Genomic DNA, 21044 nt, shown 5'->3' on the forward strand with positions numbered 1-21044 from the left:
ATTGACTAAGAAACTAGCCATCCATACATATACATTCACATCAATGTCTATCATAATTTCATTCATTCATTGTCCCACTTATTCCTATTCAAGGTCACAGGACGCTGTAGCCTATCCAAGCATACATTGGTCAAATGGCAAGGAAACCAACTGGACAGGTCACCAGTCTATCACAGGTGACATTCACATTTATACTATGGGTCTCCAATCCACCTGATTTGCATGTTTTTGGTGCACTCAGAGGAAACCCCCGCGAACACGGGGAGAACATGCACACTCCACCCAGAAAGGACCTGGGGTGGGAATCAAACCTGGGACCTTCTTGCCATGATGCTTATATATGAATAACGTCTTCACAAAATGTATTTATGTTCATAGTTTTTGTTGTGTAATAGTTTTACAAAGCATCTTGCCCTGTTCTGCTGCATGCCATGGCATATGCTGTCAGTGAAATGTAAAATCTGAGAAGACTTCCACCCTGTGAGGAAGCAGCTATTTTGTTTCCAATTAAACTGTACCACTTAACTTGAAATGATTATATAATGTTATATAACTTCTGAGAATATCGGTGATTCCCCCAGTGATTGGGTACAGACTAATAGCTCATGTTACTGTAGCTGGTACAGCCTCTGATGGAAAGAGAACACGTCACTATTTAGGTAACCTTAATTCCTGTAAGTGAATGCATGAGCATTTTTTAACAAAAGGCGCGTGCTTGGTCCTCAGAACAGAGGGATTAACAACCAATGCATTGTTTAGATTATGTCCGCTGCTGTGGATATGGTTGCCATCGCCGTCAGAGGGGAAGAAAGGATGGATTTATTTTTCTGTATGGATTCGGTATTTTGGGTGTGAAAATAAACATACGGGGCGACTAGAAAGAGTGGGCCTTTCAACCCCTTTTCCACCCTGGTGAGTCATAGCGACCCCTCTGAGCCTCTCCTGTGCAGCCCCCTCATCCCTCACATCAGGTCTTTATGCTCGTTAACTTTCACTGGCTTCAGCCGTTCAGCCCCACCCTACACGAAGGGAAAAGAGTGGAGATTAAGGTGGACACCGTATCCACAACCAATGCTCTTGGATCAGGTTGCCTGGCAGGTGCTAATTACTGTCTCTATGGCTCCAACAACAGATCCAAACAACAATATCCAGTGCTTACCTCTGATTAATGCCACTCAGTTTCCATCAAAACAACATTTCTGGGATCTTTTTCACATCCGGTTTGCCAATAGTGGTGATGATTTATCAGTCCCCTTAGTATCAAATATTTTTTTCAATTACACAATGTTGCGGTGTTAAGCCCCACTTGGTTCTGTTGTGGAAATGTTGCTATGTCTTCATTCACATTTACATAACACATCTTTGATTACAAACAACATAGGTAGAGTTGCCATTTACAAAGAAAAGCATTTCAAAAAGAAAGGAGAAATGAGTTTCTGAACAGGCTTTGTGCACCCTCTGCTGGCACGTTTTGGGAACAGTCCCTGCACAGTTGTAAAATAAAGATAACTTCAATTCTATGTACAGCTCAGACATAAAGGTAAAATGAAAATCATTTGCTGTGTGCATTATGCTTTACATATATTTCAGTGCTTCCGCCCTCATCCTCTCTCTCTCTCTCTCTCTCTCTCTCTCTCTCATTTACTCACACACACAGCATACATTTAATGACAATATTTACCTATTTGCATGTGTCAGTAGTTTTTCTCCTGCACTGCCCCTACATGTAGCTATTATTGTTTATTTGTCACTCCATGTGTACGTGATGTGCTGAACATTTTTTTTATTGTTTTTTTTACAGTTTTATTGTTCACGTTTTTTCTATACAAACTTAAATTTTAGCTCTGATATTATAAATCTAATCTCATTATAAATCTAATCTCATCATAGTTCTAGTCACTACTATCATTTTTGTTGCGTAATGACCAAATGAACACCTCATGAACCTGAAAAGACATTAACTAATACAGATTAACCACCAGTATCACCACCAGGGAATAAAGAGCCATACTGGATACATGATTGACATACTGCATAAAGTTTTGTGTATGTGTGTATACGTGGGCTTGTGTGTGTGTATGCTAGACTGTGTTTGTTCTGTCTCTAGCTCACAGCACTCCTCCACTCTTTGGTGAAGTGGCTGCTGCTTGTTGAGGTGTTTGTCGGAGGCAGGTGTGGACAGGTGCCACTGGTATGCCGTGGGCAGATGCTGTGGGCTCACTGGCAGCCTCACTGTGTCTGTACACCTCAGTGCCAGTCTGTGTGGGCACCAGGGAACCCACTTGGAAGAGCTGTGTGAGACAGACAGACATCAGCATTGGCATGTAACACACATGAGGATTCAGTATGTTCCATTGCAAACACACATAATGTGACAGTTTAAACAAAGTCAGAAGTTTAAAGAAATCCTCATTCAACAAAACTGAATTAAGTTTCATGGAAGCAAATCTCTAGACTAGACTAGAAGACTTGATTAGGCCTCCCTTTGGGTGGTGATAAAGTCTATGAGCTCACTTAACTTTATTTGACTTCTAGCATTATGAGAACACACAATACTACACAACTTTTTCTTGCATGGAGATGTTCAAAAGTGTTATGGTAGAGGTAGTGGATCTGAGGGGTGCTCACATGTGGGGACAGGAAGGATGACGGAGGTGAAGTTGCTAGGCAAACCTTCATGTTCACCTAGTGGGTCTTGAGCCAGGTTGTTGTCTGAAGGAAGGGGGAAATCTGGAGCAGACCCTATTGAGAGTCAGAGCAGATGGACACTCAACATACTCATAAGTGTATCAGTTCAGTTTAGATAGGCCTACGAGTTCAAGTTCAGTACTGGTTTAAAAACTATATATATTTCAATAACTTTCTTTGTTGAGTGAAAGCACATGTAACTCTTTAGAAGTAGCTGTGATTCCTACCCATGCATGCTCCCTGCCCCGCTTTGGCTCCCTCCCCTAGCAGCATCTCCTGCAGCAGGCTGTCCATCCTGGCTTCCCCCAGCAGCTGTGCCAGGTGGAGAGTCTCCACCATCTGCCAGGCCACACTCTGCAGGGGAGGCAGCATCAGCAGGAGCTCCCCAAACCGGCCTCGCTGCTCACAGGTTGCCTCATCTAGCAACACCTGGGCCTGGAAACGCAGTTGCCGCACCATCTGAGGACTCTGCAATCCCGGGCAGTCTGCGAGACACAGGTAAAGAGGTATGTACTGAAGAAGAGAGAGTGTAATGTAAAGAACGGGCTATCAGTGCACTGAAGTAAAGCTTGTTTCTATAAATTATCATCATTAAAAAGGCTGAAAGAAAGGTATGATCAACATAGACAAAAGGAGTATGACAAGATTATCACTGTCTACAGAGTCAGAAACAGAGAGGGTAGAGTATAGCTAAATTGTTTTACAAAATTGTCATTTCATATCCCAACAAAAACAGGGTATAACTGTTTGAGGAGGAGAGGATTGGGGAAATGCTTGAGTAAAAGTTGATGCAAGAGGTGATGGAGGATAGACTTGTTTATTTCTGCATGGTGGCTGTCTTTGTCTGGCTCTGGGACTCAGTCTGCTGCTGTTGAGTCAATCTGGCCATTCAGTCCTCAGGTCCTTTGGCCCTCCAGCCTGGCTCTGCTGCTATAATCACAGTTCCAGGTATATGGGTCATAAAGTCCAGCAGGCAGTCAGCTCTCCCTGACTGCCAGGACCTCACCACACCCTGATATTATTAGTAGGTTTCCCTGAAACATGGTGAAACCAGACCACCCAGACTAACCTACAGGTGCCAAGGACAGAGAAAAGAAAGAGACCCAGGAGAAAACCATGAAGCAGAAGATTCCTGGCAAAGTTTCTGTCTTTGTCTGGGATGACAGATGAAGTCACGTGGGAAAACAGAAACTACAGAAAATCACTGACTGACCTGGGGCAAAGAAGACGATGGTTCTGAGGCAGGCAAACTCTTTGTCTGTGATGTCAAGCTCCCTTAGAGGCTTGACCAGCTCCTCCTGGATACGGAAAGCCACTCTGCACACCTCTACCTCTGCACCACTCGGTGGGATCACAAAGTCATTACCTGTTCAACAAACAGAAATAAATCATATTCCATTCATTTGAGAGATATGTTAGCATAAACCCCAGCTGTGTAAGTATAATGATATTTGTATTGTTACAGAAAGTATACCATTTACTATAATAAATGCAAAAAAAAAGTACTGTACTATGCAAAAGTCTTAGGCACCCTAGATTTTTTATATACATTTTGTTTCAGATGTTCATTTATTTGTTTTCTGCATTAGTGTGTCAATAGACTCCTCATTATTATTATTTAAGCATCTTCGCTTTATGGATTATTTTAACATGTGCCTAAGACTTTTGCACAGTACTGTAAATGCATAAAATTCAAGTGTTTCCCTCTGCATATAAACCCAATGATGAAACAAAAAGGGACACAACCAGTAGCAGGTTTTATCTGTGTTACCTAGAAGGATGAGACTGTTGTAAGGCAGAGAGCGTCTGGCCGCCCCTAGGATAAGATGTTCAGCAGAGTGTGCTCGCAACAGCACTACCTGCACACACACACACACACACAGACACACACACATACACACACAGACCTGATGTCAACAGCCAAACAATGCAAACAGCTAGTGAACCAAATCATCAACCTGAACTGAAAAATAATAACACCCGGTGAACCAAATTACAAAGGCAGCTGCTGTTATTGTAGTCTGCATGGACAGGTGTAAGTCAGCTGTTATGATAAACAGTCTTTTGGCTGGCTGGTCAGTCTCTTCCATACCCTGTCGTCTATCGGGAGGCTGCAAAATTCTGGGATGAGCTTTGCCCATTCCACCAGCAGGAGGAGCTGCTGCTTCATGGACTCGAACACATCTCCCACGCAGGCTATCTTCTTGGTGTTGATGTCACAACTCATAGGCGAGACCAGGGCTGGGAACTGAGAGTGACAAAGCATAATGAGAGTTCACAGTGGGCTTAGGAGATACTGTAATGTGGGAATGAACTGTAGGGAATGTGTGTGGATGTGTGTGTGTGTGTGTGAGTGTGAGTGTGTGTGTGTCTTCATGAGATGAAAAGGGGATGGGGATGGTGATGGTGAGGTCTTTGGTGCATGCGTTGTGAAGGATAAAGAGCAAGATGAGGCAGGTAGAGTAGTTTTTTTTTTTTTTCACATCACATCGGAAGATATCACATGATGACCAAGATGGAAAACAACCCAGCTGCATTTAACAGTTTGTTTGTCAATCATCCAATTCAATTCTGTGCATTCCTTCCACATGCAAAAGGGGATATCTGGTTGTTATTATGCATTTGAAGGTAATTGAACATTGGCACACAATCCCAGACCTAGCGGTGCAATTAAATAGGCTATGATTAGATGGGGTCCCTGGGCAATTTTGTCGTTTCTAAGAAGTAACTGAATCCAGCCTACAGCTAGAATCTCCACGGAATTGAATAGCTGCCTGTCTAAAGTGCAACCTATATCCTCTCCATCTCTGGCCTTTATCTACATGATTCTCAGAAACAGATAAGGACTCTCTTGGCTGGGCTGTGTGGGAAATGGAAGTCTACATTTCCAGCACAGGACATTGTATCTGTGAGTTTTTTCAGCGACAGTCTGGTACCTGATGCACACTGGCCTCGGCCTGCAGCAGCACACTGATGGACAGAGTGCCCCCCCCCTGTCCCTCAGCTCTGTGGCTGCTGATGCGGTCTCGCTCATTCTGAACGGCTGGGGATAAAAGAAGGGGAGAGAACCATCAGGAAAGTTTCTTGGTGCGTCCCAAACCTCCAAGTATCATTCCTGCTTTCCTCCCCTATCTCTTTCTTTCCTCAAACATCTCCTGAATGATGCATCCCAAAAGTCCTACTCTTTTCCTCCACAAGGTCCTTCTATCCTCTGTGATATGGAAACTGATGTTAATGCCTCCATGTTGCCCACTTCCCAACTGTCGAAGAAATGAGAGAGGCTGCTTAAAACAAATCCTAACCATGACATCAAATGGGGGATGCGCGTGCCACAACTCCGCGCAGACTTGCCAAAAAAAAAATTGGGAAAATGGAAAAATCAGCTTCGTCAGTCCCTGCCTATGCCAATGCTCAATGCCCATGTGCAGTTTCAGACTGATTGGCCAACCCATTGAGGAGCAAAATGGATGCAGACAGACAGATGGAGAGACAGACAGAGTTTTCCTCATTTTATAGTAGGATAAACCCAAAATATTAAAAAAAACATTCTTTATGCAGTCTTTACAGCACATATCTGAATACATTTTGACCTCCATTGAGTGGATATCTTTAGGTCATCATTAGTTCATAAACTCATGTCCAGAATGTTTTACAATTTTCTCTTCTCTTCCTCTCCTCCTCTTTTCTCCTCTTCTCCCCTTCTTTTTACTCATCACCTCAAAGTTATTCCCTGATAAGAGAGAGGTGGTAGTGGCGGAGGGGAGGGGAGGAGTAGTGAAAACTTTTGGGATACACCCTGTGGCTCTCTGCTGCTCCATGCTTTACTGTACATGAAAAAAGTGAAAAGAGTGAATCAAAATATATAGTATCAACGAACATGATATTTTTTGGCGGTAATGTTTTAATCCTCTTGTGTAGATGATGTAGATTCTGATGGTGATGACAGCTTGTTAAACCAGCGACAATAAGGTGTGGGACTGCATGTTAGGGGAAGCTTGATGGTGTGGATTATGTTTAACAGGGGAGACAATCACATGTTGACGACCCCTGCGCGAGAGTCATTAGGAACGGAGCAATCTGGATGGCCTCAGCCTGATTCCAATATGCCCCCGCAAAGTCAGACAACAAGACGGAGTCTCAGAGCAATCAGTCATCAGAGCTGTCCTCTCAGCAACCAATCAGCAGCCTATTAATCAAACTAGAGGAGGAGAAAGAGCGAGAGGCTCCCTCTCTGCTTCACTGACATGGCCCTGCGTGACAATGTCACAAATGAGTCTTCTATGGAACATCAGTTAAGTGATAGATTGGAGCAGTCTGACTGCAGACAGTCAGAGGGAGAGGGCTCAGAGGGAATAGTATAAAAAGACTGGCTGCCTGAGGTGGTTTGTTTAACTGTATACTTTTGTGTTTCCATTACTGCTGTACTTGTGGCATAATTTGAAAGTGAAATTGCTGCATGTTATGCAAGACACCAGACTAATTAGTGAGGTAAACATTTGAATTAGTAGTCCTGACCTTCACTTCAGGGGGTTATAACTTCAGTTTTCTCTTTTATGTAACATTAACCCCCAGGACGGCTCAGAGAAGCACGTCTCTCTTGAAAACTGCAGAGCAAATATTTGCCCATACTCAACCATGTTAATTATTCATGTGAAGAGACTAGCTCTTCTAATCCCATCTCTTTTCCCTGGCTATCTGTGGCAGTCAGTAGAAGATAAGACCCACGGTACAGGGTGCACACATGCACAAACGCACACATGCGTGTACACCCACACAGACACTCACTCACTCACTGTTACTGAAGAGAGAGACAAAATTATCTTTTCCCCTATTGTAAAAAAAACTCCTAGACGCTCAATCCACTGAGGCAGTGTCTGTCACCTGGCAGTGGACATGATATGCATAGTGACTAAAAATCGTGACTGTGAACTGTCATGCTTTCTACATACATCAATAATATTTATGCAGGTCCTTGTGGTGCAATTACATTTTTATAATTTAAAGTGTGAGGTGTACAGTATGTAATGAAAAAATAAATGGATATGCTGATTAAAAAACAGCATCATGCCTCTCACCTTCCTTTCTCATTCCAGCTCTGAAACACTTTCGTAGCCTGCAATAACGACATTGGTTCCTTTTGTCTTTGTCCACAACACATTGCCTGCTGAACCTGATGAAAATGTATATAAGCACAGACACACATAAATCCTTTTATACCTGCTGTTTTTACCAGAAATTGTTGTTTGTAAGAAGAAGACACAATTACATGTTCAACGTTCTGAAGTTTAGGAATAACTTTCGCTCATGTATTATTGGATATGTTGTTCTTGAACATTTAGATGTAAGGACAGATTCCTAACAACTCGCTACACATATGACACTTTTCAATGTGACCTGAGACATGACAAGTCCTACAGTCTGCATGTCATGGCTAAATCAACTTCTCACATGGGTGAGTAAGACTCTACAGCTATATCTCACCATTGATTTTGAGTCCTCGGTCATTGCATATGGGTTATTGCTTCCTTGTCTGGACAGATCCCAGTGACAATGACCCTCAAGTTGCTTTTCTATTGTTAGGTGAAGCTTCTTTGATGACATATCTCACCTTACAATGGGTGCTAGCTTTACCACCATGGAGTTATCATTCACTTTGACTTTTTGAAACTTCTCCACTTTACTGTCAATGCTCTTGGTCAGTATTGTCTGTCACAATGAGTTTATTGCAATATGTTGAAAGATATTAAGATATAAAATGAATACAGTGTCCCTAATCAGTGACCTGCCGCATTGATAGATTCTGTGTCACATGGGTCTCACCTGCAGGTGTAGGTGTGGTTGTTGCGGATACTCCTTCTGAAAAAGCCCTTGCAGCCATCACAGCTAGATGCACCGTAATGTTTACCTGTGGCCCTGTCTGCACATATGGAGCACAAAATCCTACTTCCATCAGGCTGTGACAGTGGAGAGGTGGGTGCTGACACTGCTGACTCTGTCAATTAAGAGATAATAGGCACATCAAAACTCCAGAGGTCTGATAAGATACAGTACTCCGTGCACCGTATTCATTGCCTGAGGAAAACATTAGGCAACTTTGAATTGGAGACAAGAGATATACAGTAGTATTGTAGGCGGGATGGGACACTGTATGACTTTTAAGACACGGGCCCCTTTTGTTTGGCTGCCAATGAATAAATAAACATCTCTGAGGCTGAACTAACAAGCCCCACAAGCATCTGAGACAGATCACTTAGCCCAGAGAATATCAGCATTGTGTAACAGCAGATAGGCACCTTGTCAGAGACAATCATTTATGACCCCCATCATCAACTAAGGCAAATAATGAATCTTTATTCCACCTCTGCGAAGAGAAATAACCTTGCAGAGGCACAGAACTTTACAGAAACGTGTTGATTGTGAACTTATGCTCTACAGGAGTCACCAGCGTGCTGTTTCACAGGTCTGGCAAGAACAGCGCTGGTGGTGATAATAAAAGCAGGCTTATAGGTAGAGATATCACTGCTCTCTGTGACTGCCAGAGTCATAGGCCTCCAAGGAGCACTGCTACTTATTACTCAGAGGAAGAGGAAACTCCCCATTTAATTAAAGCAGTTAGAGGTCAGTGGCAAGCCAAAGTCCACAACCCTCCTCTGGCTAATTTTACATTGGGAGCTCTGTTTAAATTCAATCTCCCTCCGTGTTGCTCTAAATTGCATCCTGTCAGTGTTTGATTGCTGGAGGATTGTCTCTCTTAAAACCACTGACCGTCAAATACACTCTCTTGGTGTAGTGTTCCCGCACGGACGCTTGCACGGACATGGCCCCAGGCTATAATGTATGTAAATTGCATACTTAGTTTTGGGAGATGGAGCAGCCAGGGATTACAATTTAACAAGGAGAATGCTTTTTGTGGTCAAAGATCAGTTAGATTGAATTAAGAGATTAGAATACATCTGCCTCACAGTTATCTGCGTTTGAAGAGCAGGCTGCTCGTAAAGTCTCTCTACCTTAAAAGTGCCAAGGAAAGGCCCTGATTCAGCACAACAGAGCTCTAATTATAATGACGACTGAAAATACGATTATGAAGGAAAGTAGATTGGGGGGAAGTGAGGTATTTTGAGCACTCTTCTCCTTCTGAGAATAATGACTTGTTCAGCATGTTGTGGGGTGAGAGCTGATGTCATTGCAATGGTACTTTTGGTGTCTATGTCATTAGAATATCAAATAAGCCTTATAAATATGCCAAATATTACTGTGTCTGGGAGAATAATAAGGAAAACACAACTGGGCTGCACAGGACCTGAGAGAAAGCCAAGCCAATACAAACACACCAAAAACACATTCAACCAAAAAAAAAAAAAAAAAGCAAATCAATTCATGAAGAATCTTTTGGTATTGCTGGTATTGGTACAGTATCAGATACATCACAGTGAATGAGGTAAAGTTGTTATCATCATACCTGTTGTATTTGTCTCCACAGGTAACACCCTCAGGTTGTCAAACTCCACCACGGTGCAGGAGCCTTCAACGGTGGTGCTGTACTGACTGGAGTCCAGGTTTAGTATTGTCCCAGTCAACTTCATGCTTCTGCTGAATATGTTTAAGCAGGTGGGACTAGGTCCAGCTGTATGGCTTGGTAGAGCTTTGATAAATGCCAAACTCCACTGACATCCACAGTGACTTCCAGATCATGCATTCAGCGCACTTCCTCTTTGTCACAGGCCTCCAAGTCTGGAGAAAAATCCCTCTCCTTCGTCACAGTTTTCGTTTTTTTGTCCCCCTGATCTGGTCTCTGGGTGTTAAAATCTTATGTTCTTTATCCCGTCGTCTCTGTAACACTGCTGTGGTGGATTGACAGAAGCTCCCCTAAGTGTCCACTCCAGTGACTTATAGTCTAAAGAGACCTTATAGATCCTAAACTTTCCTCCGATGACTGCGATAGAGTGAAAGAGGGGGAGAGAAACTGACATTTTTGGCCCACTGTCTGTTTGCTAGTTTCTTATCAGGGTGAAGCCTAATAAAGGGGAGGGTTCAGAGGCAGGTAAACATGACTCACTCCGAGGAACAACAACAGCTCACACAGTCAATGAGAAAGACATGAGACTGTGTCGCAATACCTCCGTGACATATTTAAGGAAATAGAAATAAAAAAGAAAGTCATAAACAAAAGTTGATGAAGTATAAGACAAGTCCAAAGGTCAGTACTGGGCCTGCAGTTTCCTGTTATTCATGATATGTTAGCTGAAAAATGACATGGTGTTTCAGTGCCTTGGACAATCAATATGGCAGTGGTAGGAGTGATAAAAAACAACACAAACAGAGTGGGAGATGAGTATGATGCTTGATTAACCATTCATTTTAGGCTTGAGGAAAGTGATATTGTACAGTACCATGTCTCATCTCAGGGGGCACAGGTGACATTTGGTTAAATTGTAAGGCCGTTGTTGTCTCCACAATCTTGAAAAAACAAAACGATATTACTTTCATAACGGGGAGGAGCTCCACTCCCTCGTTCACCTTTGCCCGTGGGGAGTGTGCCATCAACTGTTTGGTGTTATTGATCAGCACTGGCGTGATAGGACATGTTTGCAAATAAAAGCCTCCTAGGCCCCTTTGATGCAGATAGCACAAGTATGCGAGATAGTTTTGCTGTCTGTCAGAATATTGTTCGAGAGGGATCCTTCAGAAAACTCACCACTGTAAAGTATGAAAAAATTGATAAATACCTCATATTAATGTTCTTCAACCTAAGGAGAAATTCCATAGCATCTATACTATAATTTGCAGTCTGGTTTAGAAAGAAAACATTGTATGCTAAATTTCTGAATGCAAACATATCTGCACTGTATTGTGTCAAAATTATTTTATTTTATTCAGTTTTAATGGTAAATTCACAAACCCAGCAGGCAATATGATAGTTCTTAATCAGTTTCCACACATGTCTTATGCAGACATAGAGTACAGAGGATTTTTTTCTTGGCTACTTTCTAGAGAAGCAGAAAGAGTATTCCAGATCTTTGGTATGTGAGTCATTGTGTGTATAGGGACAGGAGTTTTGAAAAAGTGAAAGACAGGGATAAAGGTGAATGTGGTCATACCATTTTTTACAAATTATAACAAATTATATGTCAGACCACATATGAGCTTTCCCAGTACTGATATCCATCATACTTTGGTGTAATGGGATTTCCTGGGTGAGTAGCACTCCTTCCTTGAATGTCACGCTAGGCCGCAGGTCAGACCTCCCCTGGCAGTGGCTCTCACACTCAAGCTTTGTTTAGGTGATTGATAGATCATAAAAACCTGTAAGTCGTAACAGGACTGCAGAACGGGCTTCTCTGCCCTGTGAGATTATATCAGAGAGGGATTAAAAATGACCTATGAATTTTGATTGTCTTGCCTGTGCATCTAAAAACATTGCCTTCAACATAAAAATATATAAACTATAAAATATATAGACTATTTTCAAGACCTGTGCATTCACTTTTGAGTGAACTAAATATGAATAATTCACACAAAAAAAAAAATATCAGTTCATTTATGGCTGTGCAGCAGTTAATAAGTATTAACTGAGTTGCTGTAGGTCAGGAAATCAATGGTATAGATGAACGACATCACTCAAGACAACAAAGACAACAACTAAACAGAATTTTCTCTGTCCACTAGGGAGAGACAGAGTACACCATATCTGGCCAAACTTGGCTTCATTAAAGTCAATGCAGGAGCTCAGGAAGCACTGTGAGCCATGAATGCTCTCTCTCTTGCTACAGTATCAAACTTAACAGGTCCATATGAGACCCAGTATTTTTATGATAACTTAATGACTTGATGTTAAGTTTCCCTAAGTTGTATTTGAGTGAATTACACACTGTCAGGACTGTAGTTTGAAACCTCTTTATTCAAATGTGTTACCAAATGTATTCAAATGTATCTCTTCCTGCATTTTGGAGGTAGTTTTGTCTGTCTGTATTTCAGTATTTTATGCATTTTGTGATCCTGAAATATTGGAAGGTAGTGAAGAAAAGTGCAGCAGAATCTATCAGGATGAGTCCAATTAAATTAACTTTTTGATGTACAGTGCACACATACACAAATACTCAAAGGGAGTGCAGGACACAAGACTGGGAGCAAAGGAAATACCTTCATTTCCAGTAAAATGGCTGAACCAAAGTCAGTTTTAGAAAGCCTTCCCAAACAGAAGTTCAAACCAATGAGTCTTCTCTCCTGCTGTCACCTGACCTCGGCTCAAAACAGGACAAGTGATTTTCCCTGAGCTGTGGGAGATATTAGTGCTAAGACTGGGAAATAAAAATAATTCATTGGCAGGGCTGAGAGCCGAAGAAACATTATACATTCTCACTTTGTTTGATACTCAGTGGATATAAACATTCAACTGCTTAAAATGATTTTTCACCTTGGTAGGATATTTTTATGTCTAATAGTGCATGCTGCAGTGTACATGAACAGTTAAGCTCACCATTAGCTGCCTTGGGGATCCATCACTGCTAGTATCCAGTTTTATTCAGACTCGCTATCAATAAATGAAAAAAGTTAAAATTGATTCTTGAAAAATAACACACATAACACACAAAAAAGCATACTATCAAGGTCTCACAGCCGTAGGTGGTATACCTGTATGTATTCCACCAGGTTTTCAAAACACAAACAAGTACATATAAATGAGTACGGGATACTAAGAAGACTGGTGGTTACCTGTTCATTAACTCATATGGAGATATACTATATGTTAAAAAGTGAAAGTCTTTCACCAAAGTATGATATTGCTTCAATGTGTACAGAAGCACACAAAAGACTCATGCTAAAATCCATCAGTATTAGCAGGGATTCTCAGCTACTGTAAAGAGATGGGAGCAGGTGCACATGAAGACTCTGGCACTCATAAACACTGAGCCACTCCATTCTCTAGTCATTTATTACACCTTGGGAGAAAAATGCTGCCGTCTCTCCTCAGCCCCTCTCCTCCTACCTTGTCACTCTGACACGCCATGCTGTCTGCCTGTCAATCTCTGCGCTCTGACCAACACCAAGTCTGACCCTCACTCACATAAATAATTAATGTTATTCCAGAATTACAATAGACATATTCCTGGCTGCTTCTCTAGTTATGACTCTATGGGTAAAAGACAGCAGTGCTGCATAACAGGTACTGGTAAAACAAAAAAAACTAAATGAATGAAATGAAATATTCTGCATTTATTTATTCTTTAGATAGGAGCGTTTTCTGAGGAGCGTTGCTCCAGTCCAAACAAGGTCTGACTCATATGCCCGTGTGAATCAGATTAACATGGCAAGATCCCAACTCTCCATCTGAATACTAATGCAATGATATAAACTCAGACATTAGTATGTTGTACAGTAGAAAAAATACACGAAAGCACAGCCTTTGGAGTTTTATTCAAAAAATAGGGGTAAAAGTAAAACAAAGCAGCAAAAATTGGTCATAAAAGCATGGTAAGCGTATGATTTAGTGGGGCGATAAAGAGTGGAAAGGTGGCCATTCATCATAGAGGCTAGCTCACCGGGAGAGGGCCTGTCACAGACACCACTGGGTCTGGGAGGCATTTCGAAGACAGGCTCCAAGAGAGCCTGCAGTTGCCCCCAGAACCTGTTTGGTCCAATGTCTTTTCCAGATGGACACAGACAGGCCGTGGATGGGTGAGGAGTGCTTTGTCTTTAGCCCTGCAACTCCATTGTCACGGTTATATTGAGAAAAGGACGTTGGTAACTGTACAGCAAAGAACCAGACTTAAGCAAGGCTCATCTGGTAACTTCAGATTACACTGTACCAATAGGAGGGAATGTAATGGGAACAACACTGACTTGCAAACGGTTATGCATCAGGATCCAAATTTGACTTCCATGATAGATGCAATCCATTGCATCAAATAGCAAGACAACAATGACAAAACATCAAAGAAAACATGTAACCAAATCATTACAAGGATGTAGCTAAATGTAAACCCACCTCAGTTTATCCACGTTTTTATTTGTGAAACAGTTAACTATTGTTTTATGGTATAAACTCATATATCAGTAGTGTCAGTCAGGGCAAGTTAATAACCAATAAATAACTTTAAAAGAAAAAAACTGTGAGAAAAAATTGAATAGCGTCACCCAAAAGCATAAAAAAAGCGGAATTCAAGTGATTATGACAAACAGTACCTTCAGCCAGTAAAAGTGCTCTAGTAAAAAGCTCCAACAATTACAGTCCAGCGGCCATGCAGCTATAAACAGTTGCCCAGGAAAACTTTTCAAGTACAAAAACATTTTTTGGAGACACAATGATTTGGGCTTGTTTCATAATTCCTCAACTCTGATAAGGCAAGGGGCATGCCCCGGTCAGATGTGCAAGGTACCAAACTTCCATCCATGCAATTATAGGAGAGAACAACTAAACATTTCTAAGTATTTCATCAGACAAAGCATTAGGTCTCATGATGATAATAGTGAGATACTGGTTGAAGTATTGAAGACAGATGACATGGAAGATGTTGCTGAAGCCTCGACACAGAAACAGAAATTGTAGCTGAATGAAAAGAAAATTTCCTTTGGAATTGCCACGAGATTTTCTACCTGTCAATCAAGTAGGCTGCTGCTGTAGGATGAATTATTTGTGGGATACATTTGCAACATTTACAAAGGTTTTGAATGGGTTTATGAAAAGAAGATGAGACATTTTTGGGGTCTGTTGGAGACTGGAGCTTATTGGTTGAAATATGACTTATCTCCAATGCTTATAGAGACAAGCTGGACATTTATTGGAAGTTTGTTGTGTATGTATAGGCCAAATAAAGGAGCATGTGCCTCATTTTTGAATATTTGTTTACATAAGAAAAAACAAGTCATGTCAAGTCCGACTATATTATACATAGGAGAGAAATTCGAGTGAAAACAGCATCCACATTGAAAAGATAAAAAAATACACATGGAGAGAAAAATAAATAATAAAATACCAAAACCCCTAAAGGTCATGAGCCAAAGAGACACCCCCCCCCCACACACACACAGAGTCACAGAGTTTACAGTTAAAGTAGAGTTCAAGTGCTAGTGGTACTGATAAGTGCATTTGATTTCTCAAAGACTTATTAATTGCAGACAGAATTAAATTGCCAATTCGCTATTGTGCTGTCTAGGTGCCTACTCCCCCTCCTACTGTGCTCCTCCATTATCTGTTTTAATATAAATAAATCATTAATACTACATTGATTTTGAGACGTTCATATTATTACCATAAACAACTGAAACCATTGCTAAGAAAACTGGCAGCCTCTACCAGCCTCTAGCCTCTACACTGCTTTTTACGGTGTGTGTCACTGAGTCGGATTTGCAGGAAATCTGCTGTACTGCTTTACCACACAAAGGGAAATTGCTTATGGGAAATGCGGTTTTAATTTTGAGAAACACTGCCTTGAGATAGAGCAGGCTACCAATCTCTCAACTGTGGTATCATTTGTTTACGGTAATTATACTAAGGCGACAACGATATACTTATGTTTAAAAATGCTACACTTAGCGCCTATAGGCACAGATATTACATGACTTTATTTCCCCTCTATTTATCTGGTAAATTTAAATATCCCCAGAGATGTACGTCAGCACCAATATTTCATAAAAGAAACTCCTTATATCAGAAGGATTCATACCATTCCTCTCTTATGTTATCACAGCCTAGTATCTTTGGTTAGCATCTTTGGTAATGATTTGTTCCATCATCAAATTCTGATATCTTCTACAGTTTACCACAGCAATTAGCACTTACCCAAACATGTACACAGGTAGGGTCCAAAGGGGGCTTGAACCCTTGCCTCTTCGCCCTGTCAGTCCTAAAGTGCTCTTTATGAGTGGAAGTTTTAAAAGAAAGTTATTCTCATCATCTAATACAAAGGGCAGGGCGCTACTCTCACAGAACAGAGACAGCTTGATTTGACAAAAAGGAAAATGGCCACCCCCCCTTATGTGGGAAAGTGGTTGCACCCACTCCTCAACTCTCCAGGGGGAACAAAAATCGCTCCTTACTGTACTTGCTTACTTCAGAGCGCGAAGTGCGCGTATATAGTCTGGCAGATGGGAGTTACCATTTTAACACGGGTATTCATGAGTGACATTGTGTATCGTTCAACAAATTCAAGAGACAATTTAATGGATGCATAGTCTTGTCCAAAAATGATACTTGAGCTCCTTCTCGTGGTTGGTTGTAGGCTTAATAAGCTAGCTAACACAACTAGCTTCGTGTTAGCTAACTGTCCAACTGCCATGTTTCAGTTGATAATGTTCTGTTACATCACTACAAGGCCATCTTGGTAGAAAAATAACAGGTGAGTGTAATAAATTAACAGGTGATTATAATCAAATGACAGCCAATGAGTTGTGTATGTGGTGAAGCACCATATTGTTAGGAAAAACATGGGAATACTGTGAAGGCTCATCAGAATTAAGCAATATTCACAGGAGGAATGAATGCAACATGTAACTTTATATGTTTTGTTGCATCTGGAGAATAGCCAACAGTGATGTGACCTTACCTTTTCACCCTCTCGGAAAGTTCAGCACCCTGCCCCCAGAGCACACTGCCCCATCCACTGAAGACTCAGAAATCAGCAGGTAGAGCAAAAACTGTTATTACACAAGCAAACGTTGCCAATGAGTGTCCATAGCATTTTAATTTTGTTTGTTTCAAGGACTCTGACAGGTTTAACATCTCAATGCTGTGTGTGTCTGTGTCATGGAGTTTGACTCAAGTAAAGTAAATATAGATTGTCTATATGCAAGGCTTAAGAAATATTCTTTGCATTTTACCTTTGGATATATACTAGGTATATTGTTTATGGTGCTTTTCCATTGTCCTCCTGATAATGTGACCTAAAGAATATTCACAAAAGAATGTCACTGGTAACAAGCATCTGAAAATAAAAAGAAATGAAAACATAGCTGTTTTTTTAGACAGTGTAGTAGTACTGCTGAACTATGACAAAAGATAAAATAATTTTCACTAAAAATGTGTAATACTCAGATTCGTAGCAGACAAATTTAATGCACCTTAATCTAGGGGTCTTTTGTCATTGCACTGTTGACCTGTATTGTAAATAGTAGTACAGTTGTCAAGTTTATTTATATAGCACAATTCAGTTGTGAGTGAGATGTTCAGTAGATGTGACATTGTGAAGAAGCAGAATACTAGTGATTCCCTCCCTGCATGTCATGGTAAAGAGCTACTTTCTTGAGTTCAGAAGGATGTGGTTTCAGTGGGTCTTCAAAGGATGTGGTTTTGCTGGAGTCAAAACGGATGGAAAGGGTGCCCTCTTTCTTGACATGAGCCCCTGCCCCTCTAGATGTCTGTGCATGGCCCTGCACTCACCACTGCAATTTGTTATGAATTCTACTCTTCTCTAAAATAGTTTATTTATACTCTTGGAATATATACTCTCCCCAACTTTAATATCAATCCAAAATGTTGAATACATTTGAACGATTATTAACCTCACAAACTTCTGAAGGTTTTTTTTTTTTTTAACATTGCTGGTTTCCTTACGCTCACTCCATCATAGTGATGGAACAAATTGGTGGTATGAAAGCCCATTGTTCCCGTATAGTAACTCCTAAAGCCAGATCTGTTATGGTGATTATGGCCTTATGTAATATCCTTTAAAGTTGCAGGGTCACGGTGTCACAGACATATGCTAAAATGTCTTCAAGTGCTGTTCATTAAGTCTTATAAAGTTGAGGTCACTACATGTGGGTGGAACAGACTGCAGCCAACACAAGGTCATGAACAACTCATGTGGAGATCCCCTTTCTACCCCTTTCCCTGTCAGAATTGGTAAAATCTGTCTTTGTGCGGCCTTCTGATGATGCTTTCATATGCCACTCATCTGTTTTAACTACTTTTGTTTTGTCAGTAGGAAACCTAGCATCCTAAACACTGTTAGGGCTTTGTGTTTCATCTTAATTATTTAATAATTAAGTTAATAACTGTCATTTTGAACCTTTACTTTAGCATATTAGCTGTGTCTAAGGGGTCAGTGGAGAAAATGTGATTTGAATACTGCACTGTGCATGCATCTCACTTGTTTTCCTCTCTCTCGTGAAAATGTACAACACCTTTTTGAAATCTGAGTATGTCCACGATTGCTAATAAAAGGGAAAACACATGCAGGGCACACTGAAGAATGATTAAAAAAACTCCTTCTGTCCAAGCTCCTCTGTGAACCCGCTTTTTAATTAAAACCACTTGTTCCCAAACTTGTAGTTAATGTTTCCCATTAGTCATGTTTGAGGGATTACAGACAGCACCAATGAAAGTCAAAGATTAAATGGAAAACACAGATGTGTGAACAATGCGGCTTGTTTTATTGCCATCACAGCCATTTAGTAATTATGAAAAATAAACCTGCATTGACAAGGTTTCCTAATTCCACTCACAAATAAAGATGACATGTCTTTGGGGGGAAAAAAAAGCAGAAATTGTGGCAAAAGTTTCCTGGGTTTGCAGATCAGCAGGGGAGGAAGGGGGTTGGAAGATTTCTTTAAAAAAGTATCCTTCTTTTCCATCCACATTATCAGTGCCGCCTAATAAAACCTGGAGGAGTTTGACTATTAACGGATCCATGTCTTTCCAGTTTGATTTTGTGTTAGCTTCAGTTATAATAGAGGTTGACATTATTTTCCTCATACCCACACTTGTGACCATTGATTATGAAACAATGTAAGTGGAAACAGAATGTATACAAAGTGTCACTTTTTATGAAGAGGCACCATGATCATACTCTTAAAGCTGATCTTTGTTTAACGTGGCTTTTCTGAACAAGCTTATGCACTGGGATGTTTACCATTTTGCCTTAATTCAAGTCAACAGGTGGAGGCACATAAAAGGCAGAAGTGCTAAGCAACACTTTAATTGCATCATCTAGGCAGTGAATAACTTTCATATGGGATATGCGCAGGCTTACGATGGGCCTGCTATCAGGTTTAACATTCTGTGGCCTGGTCTATATGCATTGTGAATTGTTAGTGACCCTTGGCCCAGGGTTATTATCCCTGTCATGCAGGCCTCCTGGTTTCTTCCCCAAATGTCTCAGGACAGACGTGAGGGCAGACTGGATTACCTCTACCCCTCCCTCATTTCCTAGTGCCCTTGTCTGAAACATCATATCCACACATGCTGAACTTGGCAGAGGATCAGTCAATTTGAAAAGCATGCCCTTACATTAATTAGGTGGTGCACAGACACAGTGCTACCTTAGGTATATGTCTTTAATTATGTGCCCCATGTTTGACCTTTCAGAATGTTTTTTTTTTAAAAAGTATTTTAGACTGCGTCCTACTGTGATGCATAAAATACACATGCGTCAGCAGTGTGATTCGGCATTTAAAATGCAGTGAAGAGTATTATTCAACATAAGCGGGGGGTAAAACATTCTTCTTTAGTGCCTGCTTCTTGATGAGAGAGAGTGGAACAAGTGAGGGATGGAACAGCTATTCATTTTATACTGTATCCAGCACTAGAGGAAGGAAAAGCAATAATGAGTTTGGTCGTTGGCCCAGTATGAATATTAAGAATTGCTACTGATAACACACAGTGTATGAAGTATATCACGGCATTGGCATTTGTAATCACATCTTTGCCTTCCCCCTCTCTTTCTGTTTGTGAATTAGCAGCCTGTCAGTTCCCCAGCAGATTTGCAGAGAGGGAAAAGAGAGGAGAGAAAAAAAGAAGAGAAATGACTCTGTGCAAGAGGTTCAAAACCAGGTATGAAAGTAATTTTTTTGCTTTTCAAGACTTCGGCATATTTATGGGGCATTACTGTAGGAGCGGGCTGTTTAATGTTATTTGCAGAAAGCACACATTGTTCACATCAAGCTTACAAAAGCTGAAGGCACAGCCATGTGAGCCATGACCTCGGAGCTACAGGGCTAAGCTGCACGAAGCAAATGGGCTTCAGCGTTTGTGAGAGCTCCACACAATTAATAATGGAACCAGGTTACAAACATAAAAATTGTTGGAACACTGCTTGTCCTGAAGCTTTGTGCGAAGCAGCCTGAGGCACGCACGCAAGCCCCAACTGGAGAGCTGTGATATGATGCAATGGCCCAGCTCATCCATGCCCTGCTCAGTTAGAGGAGAGAAATAATAGACCTCACTCATCCAACGTGTCAACAATGTACTGTAGTAGGAAGAGGCCAATATGATCTTAACCAATTAGTGAATATCTACAGTTTTTATAGGTGTCTTTGAAGATGTTTTATGTATATTCTTTGCATGCGGAACACAGTTTTGCCATCATCACATGAGGCTTCATCTTCACTAGTCTTGTTGTCTATTGGTCTTGACCACAAGT

At 41.0% G+C, this 21044-nt stretch overlaps 1 protein-coding gene across 1 annotated transcript; it reads right to left on the minus strand.

Moving 5' to 3' along the window:
• Positions 1-1000: 1000 nt before the first annotated feature.
• On the minus strand, positions 1001-10271 carry hnf4b (hepatic nuclear factor 4, beta). The gene is made up of 11 exons (XM_071520899.1): positions 10148-10271; positions 8509-8671; positions 7764-7858; positions 5625-5731; positions 4781-4936; positions 4460-4547; positions 3902-4054; positions 2916-3173; positions 2629-2730; positions 2113-2281; positions 1001-1019 (listed from the first exon to the last, which is right to left on the minus strand). The coding sequence occupies exons 1-11, from the start codon at positions 10269-10271 to the stop codon at positions 1001-1003; spliced, it is 1434 nt and encodes a 477-aa protein (XP_071377000.1).
• Between the last annotated feature and the right edge of the window lie 10773 nt (positions 10272-21044).

This window comes from Centroberyx affinis, unplaced genomic scaffold, assembly GCF_046629955.1.
Source record: "Centroberyx affinis isolate AG114_WGS23_722 - 3 ecotype Tasmania unplaced genomic scaffold, CSIRO-AGI_Caff_v1 ptg000831l_1, whole genome shotgun sequence".
Classification (NCBI taxonomy): Eukaryota; Metazoa; Chordata; class Actinopteri; order Beryciformes; family Berycidae; genus Centroberyx; species Centroberyx affinis.

Bases quoted from the DNA above. Each gene is read 5' to 3' on its own strand.
- hnf4b (XM_071520899.1), bottom strand. From the start codon at position 10,271: ATGAAGTTGACTGGGACAATACTAAACCTGGACTCCAGTCAGTACAGC. The intron at 2,731-2,915 runs GTAGGAATCACA...GGTCTGCTCCAG, and splicing joins GGGGCAGGGAGCATGCATGG to ATTTCCCCCTTCCTTCAGAC. The intron at 2,282-2,628 runs GTGAGCACCCCT...AGCTCTTCCAAG, and splicing joins CATCCTTCCTGTCCCCACAT to TGGGTTCCCTGGTGCCCACA.